This window comes from Nyctereutes procyonoides, unplaced genomic scaffold (genome assembly GCF_905146905.1).
Source record: "Nyctereutes procyonoides isolate TBG_1078 unplaced genomic scaffold, NYPRO_anot_genome, whole genome shotgun sequence".
NCBI lineage: Eukaryota > Metazoa > Chordata > Mammalia > Carnivora > Canidae > Nyctereutes > Nyctereutes procyonoides.
In genome coordinates, this window is record NW_026575120.1 from 46,280,536 (window position 1) to 46,295,586 (window position 15,051).

The 15,051-nt window shown below is 39.6% G+C and overlaps 1 protein-coding gene across 3 annotated transcripts in view; it reads left to right on the plus strand.

The window, feature by feature from the left end:
* The window catches only part of AGPAT5 (1-acylglycerol-3-phosphate O-acyltransferase 5), a 57,985-nt gene that overhangs the window by 16,528 nt on the left and 26,406 nt on the right, over window positions 1-15,051 (plus strand). For 2 of the 3 annotated variants that reach the window (XM_055335048.1, XM_055335050.1), the window contains exons 3-4: window positions 4,613-4,728; window positions 6,850-6,939. In XM_055335048.1, coding sequence (XP_055191023.1) covers window positions 4,613-4,728; window positions 6,850-6,939 — 206 coding nt within the window. Of the gene's footprint in view, window positions 1-942; window positions 1,189-4,612; window positions 4,729-6,849; window positions 6,940-15,051 lie in introns of all 3 variants that reach the window. The other variant, XM_055335049.1, reaches the window with a different exon arrangement.

Below are 15,051 nucleotides of genomic sequence, written 5' to 3' on the forward strand. Positions count from 1 at the left end.
AAACCGCTGCGCCACTCAGGGATCCCTTTAAGGCACTTTTTAAAAAAAATTTTATTTTGAAATAATTATAGATTCTCGAGAATTTACAAAAATACTCTATGAAGTCCCATGACCTCTAAATTTTCCCCTAACGATGACATGTTATATAGCTGTTGTACAGTATCAAAACCCAAGAAACTGACATTGGTTAAAGTACTTCTTTAGTTCTACAAATTATTCAATCCAAGGAAAATCCCACTTCATGTTTTTTTTCAAACCTTTAACTGCTTTTGATGTACTCTTCCTAAATTCCGTTATTTAAGAAATAGAATACCAGAAATTTAAAGCTAAAAACAACCTGATGGATTATAGGATAATGGAAAAATCACTTAAGCCTGTGTCTTTTCTTTATCTTCCTCCTGTCAACTGTATCTCTTCATGATTTTGTTTCTTTTATTACTACCTGCACCAAAGGAAAAGTAGAGAAAGTAAAAGGAGTTGACATATTTTTCTCAATTTAGCTTATTAATAATTACATTCAGTTTTATGGGACAAGAGTTGATTCTACAAAGGATTGATAGGAATTTTGATGTATCTGTGTCTTTCCCTGCCTCTCTGAATGTGACCCCCTCAGACGATTTAATTACATTTGACTTTAGCAAAGCAACCAGCCCGACAGGGTCAGTGTCTGCTTTCAGCGCAGGCCTGTGAAGCAGCCTTACTTCTTCCGGTATTTTGACTATTTCTGCAAACATACTGGATTTCAACTACTGACAAAAGTGCTGTTGCTGATGGCCTATTTCTATCAGGCTTCCAATATCCAAATGCAGAGGATTTACGGGTCCAGGGAAGGGAGTGGCTCATGACAACACAAATTTCCTTTTTATAAGTCTTCTCTGTGTTGAAGAGAATTCTCTCTCAAAATTCCTTGTTCAGGCTCCCTGACAACTTTCTTTCTGCCAGGTTTCAGTGTGGAAATACTTGTATGACCAGAGCTATGGATCCAGTCCACCCATGTGGATGAGTACTCTGACGTTGCTGGAGGTGGTGGTAGTAACATCAGCAATAGCATGAGGACCGCTGCTGTCATTTGTGTGTCGGCTACATGGTGGCTTTTATATACAGTCTTTCAGAGGGAGGACTTTTGGGAGAACATTTGGAAGAAAACAGTTTCACTCTGTTTCCCACTTCTGTGTTTGGAACTAGAAGGTACTGGGAAGTAGAGCTCCATCGTCAGTCCACTATAACCTGAACGTGTCTCACTTCTCAGGTTCCAGAGCTGTCTCTTCGGCCCTTTACCTCACCGCAAGGGCCAGGACTTTCTGATACCAGGTCCTGTGCCAGTTGGCCTTTGGGATTTGAGCAAGTGCTTTTTTGAATGCCGTTTAAAAAACCCATGACTTAGGAACATAACTAGATGGTGACTTAAAGTTACTTTAGAATTGCGGGTTGTAGCCAGACTATGAGAGATTATGGCCAGAAACATGGGTGCACACAAATTTGTGTGTAGTTGTAGGTTCCAAAGGCCCCTGAAGTTTACGTGGTCACGGGGCCTTGGCCAGTGCTGTCTGGGTACCCTATCCTAAGACCCTCCTAAGATTTTAAGAACCACAGATGAGTGTCTAAAAATGTGATTAGCAGAAAGAATATTTCTAGGACTCCGTTCAACTTAGACTTTGTGGTTCGTTCGCCCTCTACGAGGCCTGCCAGAGCACATGTCCCTTCTACGCCTCGCATTCCAAATGGTTGATGTTCTAGTTTCTCTTCCCTGTTGTTTTCACTCGATGTGTCCTTGCTGTCTCTGTATTCTTAGTCTCCTCGAACTTCTTTCTCTGCTGTGGGGATGCAGTGGCTCTTGTTCCTTCCTCTCGCCCTTTTCAAACACCTGCTTTTGATACTGTTTACCTTAATCTCATGAAATGCACCGTTTTCTTGGTTTCACTGATACTCATCTTGACTTACAGAATGTGTGGTGAGTAGATTATCATAAAATGGTGCGGGCTTTGCCATCGGACTGTGTTCATCTGCTGTCCTGCAGTAGGCAGTGAGACTGGGCAGACTACTCAGCTTATCTCTTAGCCTTATTCATAGGTATGAGTAATGTCTACTGCTCAGAATTTTTAGGCAATTTACAGAGAGGCTAGCCCTAGTCTCTCAGTGTGCCTGGTTTATGGGGGGCATTTAACAGCGGGGGTGGTGGTGGTGGCTAACAAGGAGCAGGCAGTGTTAAAGTGCTTCCTGCCCAGGATCTCTGTTCCACTACACAGTACCCTGGTGACTTAGGGACTCGTGTTACGTAATAACATAGATGAGGAAAGCCTTGCTTTTTCTGCTGTCTCTCCTCACAGCCCTCTCCTCTCTTCGGAGCTAATGGCATCAATCACCATTGAAGAATTCTTACATAGTCACATTCCTTGATCTCTTAATTAAAGTATTCCTGCTGGAACACAGACTGTGAATAATTACTGTCGAGGTGCATACTCCCATCTCCCCTGTCAGCAACTCAGCTGTAGTCTGGTATCTCCCATCAGAAACCTAGTTGAGAACAAACAAGAAAAGTAACGGTAGGGATCCCTGGGTGGCGCAGCGGTTTGGCGCCTGCCTTTGGCCCAGGGCGCGATCCTGGAGACCCGGGATCGAATCCCATGTCGGGCTCCCGGTGCATGGAGCCTGCTTCTCCCTCTGCCTATGTCTCTGCCTCTCTCTCTCTCTCTGTGTAACTATCATGAATAAATAAAATCTTTAAAAAAAAAAAGTAACGGTAATTGAGTAGCAAAAATTGATGGCACAAAGTGTGTGTGTTTTGACTACTTAAGTTAGTTCTTAAGCTTTTTCCACTAAAACTTGCACACGTTTAGGGTTTAGGGTCATAACCCAGGAGAGTTAATACCAACATGACATATTTTGCACTTAATCTTAAAAGTTCTTGGAAGATGCATCCTAGGCTATGTGTAGCCGTGCTTCTTTCAATATAAAAATACGTTATTAAAAATTCCTCCAAACTTTAAAAAAAATAATTGTTCCAGGAAACGATACAATAACTTGTTTTTAGCCTTGTACCCGGCTATGTTCTAGGATGTGCGATAGCCTAGGACCCACACATTTAGTTCTCACAATTTATTTACGTTAGGTACAGCTATAACAGGCTGGATTATTTGGTTTCCAAGACAATCAGAAAGAGCTGTGTTTCTCAGTATTGTTGAGGTGGTTTGAATTAGAAGGAAGGGGCTAAGGAGGTGGCTTCCAAAGGAAGTTACATACTTGAGAATAAAGTGATTAATTATTCTGTAGCGTAAGTGTCTCCAGCTGACAGGTGCAGTTTCTCGGGATCCCTGGTTGAAGAGTATCTGCATCACTCTACTTAAAAGGAGTTGTAATACAAATAATGTGTGTAAGTGTAACTTAAGGCATCCAGAAAGAACTTGTAAAATGATTTTTCACAATTTTTAGTATTTAGCTGGCTAAGTCTTCTTTGGGATATTCTCTCTAGTATTGTCTAAAGGATGTCACAGAGCTGTAATCCTGCAGAAGACTGTCCATTTTGGTTTAAACTGTTTTGTTAACTGCTTTAATTTCCAGGCTTTTATTTTCCTTAGATTTTATTTTAACATTTTCCCCTCTAATTCAGTCCTTTTGTTCTGGCTTCTATGCCCCTGGATACACATGTTATAATAGGACTGTTTTTTTTTTTCCAGAGATTCTTATCAGTAGGTTTTTTTTTTTTTTTTTTTCCTCTCCAAGGATCCCATCCTCCAGGTCAGTTTTCAGTGTTATCAAAGAGATGGAGTAGGTTATAGCCATTTGCTTTCAAACCCAAATCTCTGGTCTTTAAGACCTTTTACTATTTGCACGCTTTATTGTATTATCAATTCCTCTGACTCTTTAAACCATCTCCCCTGTCTGCGGCCTTCTGCACACAGTTGCCTGGTGTCTGGTTCTTTGCTTTGGTGTGGGCTAGTCCTTCTAGCCCATTTAGAATTCCTTCTCTCTCGTAGAACTGTTGTTGCTATTAGCAACATGCTCATGTCTTCCTGTTTTTGCTTTTGTGACTCGTTAGTAGTATTATACCCATGTAATGACTGTTACTAGCCACCTGGGTACACATGCTCTGATTCCTGTAAGGGGCACATATCTGTCTAGCACGGTTGTGAGCTTCAGGAGATCTTTGTTCATACATGGTAACCTGGGTGGGGTCCTGTCCTGAAATTCAGTAAAGATGAAGTGTCTTTGCTTTATGTTGAACATATTAGCATATACACAGTACTTAGATGCATACGACAGTTTCATTTAACCACTTTTTGCTTATAATTTTGTTAGGCTTTTTTAGACTAAGAATTAGAGGTGCGTTATTTTTTGTTGGTGCTACTTTCATATCATTGGTGGTTTTGACTTTTTGCATTTTACCCTCTGGAAGGCCTTTCAAGAAATGCAAAAAAAAAATACACCAACAAAAATTTTTTTTATAGAATTTGTAATTTTTAAATGTCTGCAGTTGATATAAAGAAATTTTAGAATTCTTACTCATATTTCCAAAAGTATATTCTTAGTGAAGAGGCTTTCTCTGTTTCTGTGAAGGGAATGCCGGAGTACACATACAGATCATTTTCGCACTAATTGGGTTGTGTCTTTGCAGTTGACTGGATTATTGCTGATATTCTAGCCGTGAGGCAGAATGCTCTTGGACATGTACGCTACGTCCTGAAAGACGGGTTAAAGTGGCTCCCATTGTATGGGTGTTATTTTTCTCAGGTAACTTTTTCCATGCTTCATTATATATGTAGTTTATAAAAACTTTAGATTTGGAGATTTAACATGCACTTAATAGGACTGTGTAGGTTGTTTTATTTTCATAGTTGACTGAAACGGAAGTGATTTTCCTTGGGCATTTTTAGTGGTGTGCATTCATGTACCTGTGTGATCACAGAGTACACGTGTACAAAAAGCAAAGGACTAGGAAAATTTACAGGCATAGAATATGACAGATGATTACCTTAAGAAACTAATAGTAAAAGTTGATTTTAGGATATAAAAGTTAGTGTGGTTATCGTGCAGAGTGTTGAGCATGAGTGTCAGGCCCATAATAAACATTTACTATATGGTATTTTCCAAAATGCCCTTAATTTGTTTCTCAAGCAGACATTTGGTCCAGCCACTTATCTGCTCAAAGTATGTGTTTCTCAGCTGCATCACGTGCCAGTTCCCGTGTGCGGCATTCCTAGTCTGCTGTGACCTATCTCCTATCTCCCTAGAAAACCCGCCTTTCTCCTTCTAGCCTGAATTGGTTTCTCCCTCCCTATCCTCCTTGGAGCTGTTGCTTTAGTTCAAAGCAATATGCTTTCCTCTGCCTCCAGGGTCCAGTTTAGATGCTGTTATGAAACCCTTCCTGGGCCTGGTGGTTCCCTCCACCCTCCTCTTGTCTTGGACTGTCTTTGTTATTACGCTTATCAAATTCTCTTGAAATTACACTTGTATACATATTTCACCTCCCCACTAATTTTTAAGTTCCTAAGGAAAGATACCTGGTCTTCACCTCTGTAGCTTCCGTATACCTGGGAAAGTACCCAGATGTTTTTGAATTAAAATAGACCTTAATAAGCATGTTACATGGCAAATGAGAACTAGTGTGTAAAGAGTAGGTATCACGCCCGCTACAGCTGTGCCGAAATTTTACATTGTGGTATATGTGTTCTGTGGCTTTTAATTCTAAAGAGTTATTCAAGAATGGATTTATTCTTATCAGTCCTATTTGAGTAAACAGTGACATACATCCTGTAGAGCACTTTGAGTTTTTCCTCTGCACTCAGGCAAGCCAGGGTAGGAACCACAGTGGAAGGAACCACAACCAGGATGGAAGGCCACCTTCTTCCTCTCCTCTTTGTGTTCCTTATACTGTCCGCTCCTTCTATCTGTGCATTTCCTTTTACTCAGAGTCTTAGTTAAGACAAAGTCAAATTCAGCCAGTCAGTTTATTGTACAGATGAGTTCAAATTAGCAGAAGCAAGTGCAAATAATATGGGGACTTGATGCAAAGTTTTGGTGAAATACACTTCCAAAGTTTAGTTAACGATACCTTAACTCTTATGACAATGCCTGTGTTTGTTGGCTGGGCCTGCCCTAACAAGCTGGATCTTAAATAACAGACATTTATTTCCCCACAGTTCTAGAGGCTGGAAGTTCCAGATTAGTGTGTTATCAGGATTGATTTTTGCTGAGGCCTCTCGTCTTGGCTTGCAGTCAGCTGCCTTCTCCCAGTGTCTTTCCTCTGTGCACACGTGCCTGTGTGTGTCCTCATCTCCTCTTCGTATAAGGCACCAGTTCTCCTGGATTGGAGCCCACCCTAATGACTTCGTTTAACCTTATTACCTTCTTAAAGGCCCCATCTCCAGATACCATCACATTGGGGGTTAGGGCTTCAACATATAAATTTGGGGGGAACACAGCTGAGTTCACAACAATACCACATAAACATCTATAGCTGGGTCAGTTTTAAAAATCCCTAAATATCATGAATATTGACCGGTCAAGGACACCGTTAGTGATTCTATACTGTTGGAAAAATTGAGAGCTAAAAACTATGTTATCAACTGAGTTTTTTATTTTAGAAAATGAAAGCGTTTTTAAGTAAATGTTCATGTATTTTCCGCTACGGTGTAGCATGCAGTTTTTATTTGTTACATTGAAACCTGGGATAGTTTTCAGTTAAATGTTTATTAGATACTAATATTTGAATGTATTAAATATTGTTTAATTCCTAAAATGTAATTTTGTTCTTTACTTTTGGGGGGAAAAGTTACCTTTTTGATGACTGGCCATTGGATATTTTAATAGTAAATACTACCCCCCCCCCATTTTCTTTTTTAAATGTGGCAGCACGGAGGGATCTATGTAAAGCGAAGTGCCAAATTTAATGAAAAGGAAATGAGAAGCAAGCTGCAGAGCTACATGAATGCAGGAACTCCAGTAAGAACATGCTCATTTTTATTATTTTCCTTATCAATCCCCAGTTTTTAATTTAAGAACTAAATTAGAGGGATCCCTGGGTGGCGCAGCGGTTTGGCGCCTGCCTTTGGCCCAGGGCGCGATCCTGGAGACCCGGGATCGAATCCCACGTCAGGCTCCCGGTGCATGGAGCCTGCTTCTCCCTCTGCCTGTGTCTCTGCCTCTCTCTCTCTGTGTGTGTGTGTGACTATCATAAATAAATAAAAATTAAAAAAAAAATAAAAAAGAACTAAATTAGAACTTAAGAATTGTTTTGAAAATGTATTATTCCATGGGAAATAAATACTTGAGAGCTTTGTTGAGACCGTAAAAACTATCTCGATAAAGGTGAGCAGTTGTTGTTGCCATCAGGAAGAGGGTGCAGGTGATGAGGCCTCCAGTGGAGGCCTCATTAAGGACCTCCAGGGAGCTGCAGGAACAGTGGGAATCTGTGCTCTGGGAGTGGAAGTGCATCTTGACCTTGCACTTCAACTGCTAACTCCTCGTCATCAGGATCATGTATGGTTTCAGAAGAAACAACTTTTCAGTGTGTCCATATAAATTTGGATTTCTTGTCTATATTGAGTTATTTGAAAAGTCAAAAAAAAAGTATGAATATCGGCAAATGAAAAGTCATTCAGTGTAAATATTGTTTGATAAAACTTTGCTCCCTGAAAAAGGAATCTCGGTATTCTCTTTGAAGAATGCTAATTGCCGCCCCGTTTCCCCGGCAGCACACCCCATCCCAGTGACTGCTTGAGCTTTGGTCACCGGTGCTCAAGAACTTAGTTCATTGGCTACAAGGGGTTTTTTTTTTCTCCCTCCTTCTCTCTCCTCCTCCTCCTTGTTTTTCTCTGCCTTCCTTTCTCTTTTCCTCTCCTCACCAGGACTCATAGGTGGCAGCCAGAGCTCATGTTTAAAGACGAGCTTTCCACAGTCAGCTGATGAAGTGTCCTACAAGATTTTTGCTTACAAGCTTTGCTGACATGACTCTAGTCATGTTGACATTAGGAAATTGCGTTCTGTTTGGTGACGACCTGGAGTAGAATGTAGGGAGATAAACAGTGCTCCTTTATCCCGTTACTACTTTTTACCCTTGAGAACAAAGTGTAATCTTTGGAAGGGTCTGTTTACTGAACAATTTGGTATCTTTGGCCAGAAGGGGGGCTCTGTTTACAGATCTCCACAAGACAGAATAGATTGGCAATATATATATTTACTGTCTTTTCAAAAAATTGTTTAAAATTTCAGCATTGACTTACATTAAAGAGTCCATCCCTCTTCTGCCCTCTAGCTCTCAGTCACCCAGGCAGGGTAGCTGCCATGAGGTTTCTTGGGGATTCTGGAGATACTGTATATGCCAAACAGATGCATACAGGGCCCTCTCTATGTGGATTTTAGTGTTCTCTGTGCAGTTTCCCCTTGCTTCTCTATGTTATGTCTCTTTCTTCAGTGTCCTCTGGTGCTTGTTTCTGAAGTCCTGTTAGTTTGGTGGGGAGGAGGAGTCGGGAGGGTAAAGAGGGCAGAGAGGTGGGGTGGTTTGTTGTTCTAAATCTCAGGGAGGGTCTTGGGGTGGAGCCTTCTCTGATCCTGCCTTGCTCTCAGCTTCCAGTCTGTGCCTAGAGGTGTTCCTGCCCCATCCTCTGTAGGGAGTTTTAACCTTCTGTTCATTTCCCCCAGCTGCATTGGATTTTTATCAACCTGAGAGTTTAAGAATGTTGTTCCATAGGAGAGACAGAGGGGAAGGATCTGTGCTGGGCTTTGTGCCTTCCCAGCACTGGCTTCTGTACTCCCCCAAGCCTGCATTGTCAATCATCATCATCAGGATGAGTTTGCAGGACGTTCCTCTGACTCTGGTTTTTCTTCTCTTTCTCTCTTTTTTTTTTTCTTTTTTCTTTTTGGTTTGCGTATGTGGGATGTGCGTGCATGTGTGGTATGTGTACATGCACACACAAAGAGTGGTCCCTGGAGTAGAGCTTGTGAATTGTGGTAAATGATCCTGTGTCTATAGCCCCAGGGGTTCTTCTGTTGAACGAGCCCACACTCAGACTTTTGCAATTTGTTAAAATTTTATGTAAATCTTTTTATTGCCATCTGTTGGCATGTGTCCCAAGTGAATGTGAATGAGTGCACAAATCTCCTCTCTCCTAAATTGCCTTTCTTCCCTTAGATGTTCAAGCAAGTTGGTTACCTTGCGGCCTCAACTCTGAAGGGTTCAGTTTGCAGATTCTCCACTTGTTTTTCTTGGGTTGGGAGCGATACTCTTGTAATATTCTTTGTCCTAAATGGAAGCCTCCTCCTGTTTGTGTGTTAATGTGTTGTAAAATTTAGAATAATTTTATATTTACAAAAATGTTGCATGAATAGTACAGAGTTTCCCATTTATTCTTCACCTAGTTTTAATGTTAACGTTTAATGTTAATGTCTTTCCTAACCATGGTACATTGGTCAAAACTAAGAAAGAAACATTGGTGTCATACTAGTTAATTGAACTCTACAAACTATTCATATCTACTGATGTCCTTTTTTTGGTTTCAAGATGCAATCCACTGTACCACAAATTCATTTAATGCCTATGTTTATTGTATTTCTCATGGTATGCTGTACTGTGTGGTTATTGTCAGGTCTCTTATTTTTCTTTTAATCTTCAAGCTTTGTTCTTCAAATATTGAATGCATCATTTAAAAGATGTATTGAGTAAATATGTGTTTAGTGACCTCAGTATGTGAAGGCCTGTTTTTTTTTTTTTTTTTTTTTTTTTTTTTTGCCAGTTCTTGCTCATGGTACTTTCTTTCCTTATATACTTGGTTATCTTTATTTGCTGCTGATTCTATTTGGAAAATTATCTGTAGAAATCAACTCAAAGCATAGAAAGTACCTTCCTCCAGACAATATTTGTATTTGTTTTAGCTGGGCCCCTAAAGGCTTCTCCAGAGTGAGCCCACCCAACCCGAATTCTAAGCATGAGGTTCACTGGACCAAGGTTACAAGTCCTTGTGAGACCACTTGACTTCTGGTTTACTTTTGCCCTAAGAGTATAGCCTCTGGGGTTCCCTTCACTTCTTTCCACTTTTAATAGAAGGTCTTGGGGCTCTTTTATGTTTTTATCTTTTCAGCTCTTTGATACTTATAAGGTTATGATGTTATATCCAGCTTTTAAAATTTTTAGTGGGAAGGCTTGTTCAAATAGCCTGGTCTCTTACTTGGGCTACCAGAGAACCTTTCTGTTTTTCAAGGACTGGAGTCTAGCTTTTTGGTGTTTACGCAAGAATTCTGAATTATAGATTGGCAGTGCCATAAATGGTTGTCACTTTGAGGCCAGATCAGATCTGGGTTTAAATCTCACATCTGCCATTTAAACTTTATTACTTTGCCCAAGTCACTTGACTTTTCTAAGCTTGTTTTCTTTATATGTTAAATCTGTTAATAACTATTTCATTTGGTAGCTAGGATTAAATAGTATGTTTGAAAAGTCTGCTTATTATAGTAGTTTCCTATTGCTGCTGTAACAGATTACCACAAACTCACTGACCATAAAAGCACAGGCAGCAGAAGCAAAAATAAATAAGTAGGACTATACCAAATTAAACAGTTTCTGCACAGCAAAGGAAATAATCAACAAAATGAAAACCTGCAGAACGGGAGAAAATATTTGCAAACCACATATCCGATGCTAATTTTCAAAATTAACAGGCAGCCCACTAGCAAAAAACCAAATAACCCAATTTAAGCAATGGGCAAAGGACTCAAATAGACATTCTTCCAAAGAAGACCTACAAATAAATGGCTGATAAGTATATGAAAAGGCGCTCAACCTCATTCGTCATCAAAGAAATGCTGGGCAGAACTGTAATGAGGTTAACACTTCATACCTGTTAGAATGACTGTTCTCAGATAGTTTTCAAGTTAAGGATTGGTTAAGAATTTAGAGAAAAGAGCACCTTTAGTTGGTGTTGGGGGGAATATAAATTGGTATGGCCATTACCAAAAATGGAATGGAGTTTCCTCAAAAGATAAAAAAAAAAAAATAGAAATATGTCCAGCAATACCACTTCTGGGTATATATCCAAAGGAAATACGATTATTTCCTGTACTCATGTTCACTCCAGAATTGCTCACAATAGCCAGGTATGGAAATAACCTTAAATGTCCATCAACGAATGAGTGAATTCAAAAAATGTAGTATGTATACACAATGGAATATTTTTCAGTGTCAAAAAAAGAAGGAAGCCCTGTCATTTATGTCAACATGGATGAACCTCGAGGGCATCACACTAACAAATAAACCAGACACAGAACGACAAACACCACGTGATCTCACTTGCATGTGGAATTTTAAAAAGTTGAATTCCTAGAACTGGGGAGTTGAACAGTGGTTTACCAGGGCCTTAGTGGTGGAGGCAGTGGGAATATGTCGGCAAAGGGTACCAACGTCCGGTCCTAAGAGGAGTAAGTTCTGAGGACAGAAGGGACAGCTCGGTGACTGTAGTTCATAATACTGTATTGCATACTTGAAATTTGTTAAAAGAGTAGATTTTAAGTGTTCTTACCACACGCAAAAAGGACAACTGTGTGAGGTGATGGATAGGTTAATAACTTTGATGGTGGCAATCATTTCACAATGTCTACGTCTATTAAGACACCACATTGTATACCTCCAATGTGTACAATTTTTGTCAAAGATACCCTTAAAAAGCTAGGAGAAGTGGCGACGTACATTTATTACTTTAGCCATTCTGGAGATGAGCAGTGCAGGTGGGTCTCACTGAACTAACATCGTGGTGTCTCTGGGGCTGAAGTCCCTTCTGGAGACTCGAAGGGAGAATACATTTTCTAGCCTTTCTTAGATTGTAGAGGTTGCCTGCATTCCTTGGCTCGTGGCTGCTTTCTGTCCTCAAAGCCAGCAATGGCTGGTTTGGGTTTTATATTTTTTTATTTTTTTGTACCCATCGTCTCGTCCTGACTCTTCTGCCTCCTCTTTCCTCTTGAGGACCCTCGTGTTTACCTTGCCCACCTGGACTTCTGGGCTGATCTCCTCAACCTGCAGTCCAGTGCTCGCAGTCTTCAATCCCCCTTGCCGTGTTCTGTAATGTAGCCACAGACTCCGAGGAGTAGGATGCAGACCTCTTGGGCAGGGGCATTACTCTGCCTGCCACATTCACGGATGCGTTTGTGTGACTTCGTAATTGTCTTCTGGTCATACGTGTAGCATTTCCATACTTAAATAACAAGCTCTTTGAGGAAAGAGATTCTTACTTTGTATCCCACCACTTTTTTGCGTTTTTTTCCCCTCTGTAAATGTATGATGGAATTTTTAATGAGTTGAATGTTTCTGATTGTAATTGTAGAAAAACCCTTTTGAACAGTTGTGATTTGCTAGACTGGATTAATTTGAGGGGAAGAAAGCAGAGATGAACTATCTTGTTTATATTCTGTGCATCTAAATATGAAATGGCTTTTAAAGAGAAAGTGGTAATTAAAAGATGTCTCGCTAATCAAAGTTTATTAAGTTCTGAGATATTATTTCCATATAAATGTGCCTGCTTTGATACTCTTTAGTGAACTACACAGAATCGTTAAAAACCAGAGGGGAAGGAAACAATACAAAGTGCCTGCCGCACGGCACTGGATGATTTCACATCCTTTAATGCTCACAGTTGCCCCGAGTCTTCATTTGGGAATGAAACTGAGACTCAATTAAAAGTAAATCAACTTATCCAAAGCATGGAGAAAAGGCTGTTTCTAACGGATAGTCATCAGTTCCATAACTGGTTGCAATATGAATATATTTTAAAGTCTTAAATAGCTCTTTTCTTTTTGAATAGAATCTTAATATGAAATCACTTGCCCATTTCCACTCGAGGCTGAAGTATCTGTGCTTAAAATGGTACACCACATCTTGAGTATAGATCTTCTATGCAAAGTCAGCCCTCATCAAAGAATGCAGAAGCTGGTTCCTTCCAAATGAAAATTTAGCAGAATAAAAGATTTCTATGAATAGGAGCAATAATCTTGTACGTAATTTGGTTTGTTTGTGACTCTTTGCCACTTATTTCCTGTCATCCTGTCCTGGAGCAGGGATTTTCCTTAATTGAGAAGTGGGTCCAGAGATGACACACTGCCCTGGAGTAATTCTTGCCCTGACGCTCCATTTCTAGTCCTTTCCCTCCTCTGTCACTGCCTTCTCCATTTCCATGGGAACTAAAGAAGATAGCTGCCTTTTTTTGGTCAGCAGTGTGAAAGCAATGGTGGGGAAGTTATCAGGTGCGAACAGCTGAAGGAGGAAAAAAGTTTTACTTTAAAATCTTGACTCTCCATCTGTGCTCTCTCTCGGCTCAGCTCGCATTTGAGAGAGAACTAGGAGAACTGCTTTGGTCCCATAGCCTGCCGAGGCCGTTGTTCTTGAGAACACAGCATGCAGAACTGATTCTGGGGAAGGCGAGTCACAGCTGCTCATGTCATGTTGTTCTTTGCCCCGGATGCGTCATCTCACATTTCCAAAGCAGATCTGTTTTAATTTTAGTAACAGCAAACTGCACTATAATTTTGTGCCATATTAATTAGACTACATACCTTTTATCGTTATAGTATCTCTGTGAGGTATATTTGCATTTTGTCAACAAGAAACTTCAGGCACCGAGAGGGTAAGGAGTTTATCCTGGTTCTCAGGGCCCGTAAGTGGAGTCTGGAAGTATTCACGCTGTTCTGTGCTCTTTCTCTAGTTACAGTCCTTGTATATATCATTTCCTGTAGAAAATCACCTGCTTTGAAGATGAATGGCCAGTTTGGGGCTATTAAAATACAACTCCTAAGAATATTCCTGTTTGAGTCTTTCTTTGCATCTGTGACTGGCCTTTTCATATCAGAACAGTCTTAACACAAGTTTTAAGAATTTTGCCTAAGTCCAGTTTATTGATTTTTCTCTCATAAAACTTCTACTTTCTCTGTCCTATTTTAGAAGGCTTCAAACTCAGATACTGAGATTTTCTTTTTTGCTTTCTTTTGGAAGTTTTAAATTTTTGGTTTGCATTTAGGTCTGTGGCCCATTTCAAGTTAACTTTTGTATATGGTGTGAGGTCAGGGTTTGTGTTTGTGTATCTAAATATGGACATTTATCACCACTTACTGAGAAAGTTATCTTTTCCCCATTGTTTCAGATAAATTGATTGCATATATATGGGTCTGTTTCTGAACCATTTATTCTGTTCCACTGATCTACATGGATGTCTCCATGCCTGTACTCACATTATCTTGATTACTCTTGCTTTATTATGATAAGGTTTGAAATCTGATGTATTTAAATCTTCTAAATTTGTTGTCTTTCAAAGTCACTTGGCTATTTTAGGTCCTTTGCGTTTCCCATATAAATTCTAAAACCAGCTTGTCAATTTCTGCATAAAAGCTTACAGGTTTTTTTATTTGGATTGCATTGAATCTATAGAAAATTCTATAGAATCTATGAATCTGGAAAGAACTGCTGTTACAACAGTTGAATCTTTGGATTCCCAAACACAGTCTTTACTCAGGACTTCTTTAATGTCTCTCGGCAGCGTTTTATGGTTTTTATAAACGTGTTAGTTTACACATCTTTTGCAAAAGGTCTCCACATTTGCTGAAATACATTCTTAATTTCATATTTTTTGATGCTATTGTAGATGGCAATATTTTTTAGACTTTATTTTATGATTGTTGTTAGCATCTAACATGCAGTATATTGACTTTTTGTTCTGTAACCTTGCTAGACTTATTACCTAGTAACATTAAAAAATAGTAATATTTCTTAGATTTTTTACATGGACAGTCATGTCATTTGTGTATAAATACAGTTGTACTTCTTTCTTTTAATCTGAATGCCTTTTGTTCCTTTGTCCTGCCTAAGTGCCCTGGCTAGAACCTCTAGTACAACCTTGAACTGGTGGGAGTGGTGTCCCTGCTTTGTTCCCCATATGTTGGTGAAAGCACTCATTCTTTTACCATTTTTTGAATCTTAGACCCATTATCTACTCCAGTTATTCTTTTGTTATTCTCCTTTGTAATGTTGTGGTCTTTTTCTTCACAATCATATAAGTATAATTGCATTTGTAAAATTTGTTT